The sequence below is a fragment of the Alligator sinensis genome, unplaced genomic scaffold (genome assembly GCF_000455745.1).
Source record: "Alligator sinensis unplaced genomic scaffold, ASM45574v1 scaffold151_1, whole genome shotgun sequence".
NCBI classification, from domain to species: domain Eukaryota; kingdom Metazoa; phylum Chordata; order Crocodylia; family Alligatoridae; genus Alligator; species Alligator sinensis.
In genome coordinates this window covers 356,555-357,604 of record NW_005842534.1, presented here as the reverse complement: position 1 = coordinate 357,604, position 1,050 = coordinate 356,555, and the positions used below count along the sequence as shown (strand labels likewise).

The following is a 1,050-nucleotide window of genomic DNA, read 5'->3' as shown; positions in this document are numbered from 1 at the left end:
CCCGCTCGTCTCCCCCACCCCGAGGCCCCAGCCAGAAAGTTGTGGGGGGCCATCACAGTGGAGGGGCTATGTTTCCCCTCTTTGTGTGTCCTGTCCCCCCCCGCCCCCCCCCCCCCAGCAACTGCTGACAGTAGCTAGTTGGTAGGGGAGTGGTTCTGGGGAGACAGGATGCTCTGGGAGGTGAGCAGGCAGACTGAAAGCCCTTCCCCACCACTGAACAGCAAATGTCTGTTCAGTTGGCTCCCACTCCAACTTACTGCACTTTGAGTAAAGTGAGATAAGTTAGAGCACTTCCACCAGGGGCTTTTGAACATCTGTATTTAGCCTTATGGTATAGAGTGCTGATCATCCCTAAAGGGAAGCTATGGAACATTCCTGGTTGAAGGTTCAAGCTTCTACAATTTACTCTCTACTGAAAAAAGCTCAAGCACAAAATTTACTACCTTTCTAAAGAACTGTAAGATGCACCTTTTTGGCCAGGTCTCCCTAAATGGCTTAAGCTAATAATATCTAGAATCATATCTGACAGCCACATTAAAAGTTGCAGACAACAAAGGAGCCTATTGTTTTTTCTCTTGCGGGAACTCTTAATTGACACAATTCAAATCTTTTTAAAAAGGACCCAGATACCACTGTGAGGGCCAACCTACAAATGAAGTGAATTTTATACTATAGTTGCAGAATCATCAATGACTGATATAGTGAATATTTATTATTGTAGTGGTATGTCTTAGAGGAAATACATAAGTGATAGTACCTATAACTGTCCTTTTTGACAATCAGTAACATAATGTAAAATTTGCAGTCTTCTACTAAACTTAAGCGTATATGCAAATTGCTAAAGAAACCATGATAGAAAATACATCCCAACAAAAAGTGTTGTGATTTTATGAGATACCTTTGAAATAACTTGAGTATTACTGGTCAGCATCTGACTTGCAATGTGCTCCACACACTGTACAATCCTGGTACAAGCTTTCTCTTCATTTTGTGCCATCCATAATACATGGTCATCTACTAACATCACATTACTGGCAATTTCAACTATAG

At 42.0% G+C, this 1,050-nt stretch overlaps 1 protein-coding gene across 1 annotated transcript in view; it reads right to left on the bottom strand.

The window, feature by feature from the left end:
• The window catches only part of LOC102385859 (adhesion G protein-coupled receptor A3-like), a 529,567-nt gene that overhangs the window by 244,360 nt on the left and 284,157 nt on the right, over nucleotides 1-1,050 (bottom strand). The window contains exon 12 of the mRNA XM_014523782.2: nucleotides 899-1,044. Coding sequence (XP_014379268.2) covers nucleotides 899-1,044 — 146 coding nt within the window. The remainder of the gene's footprint in view (nucleotides 1-898; nucleotides 1,045-1,050) is intronic.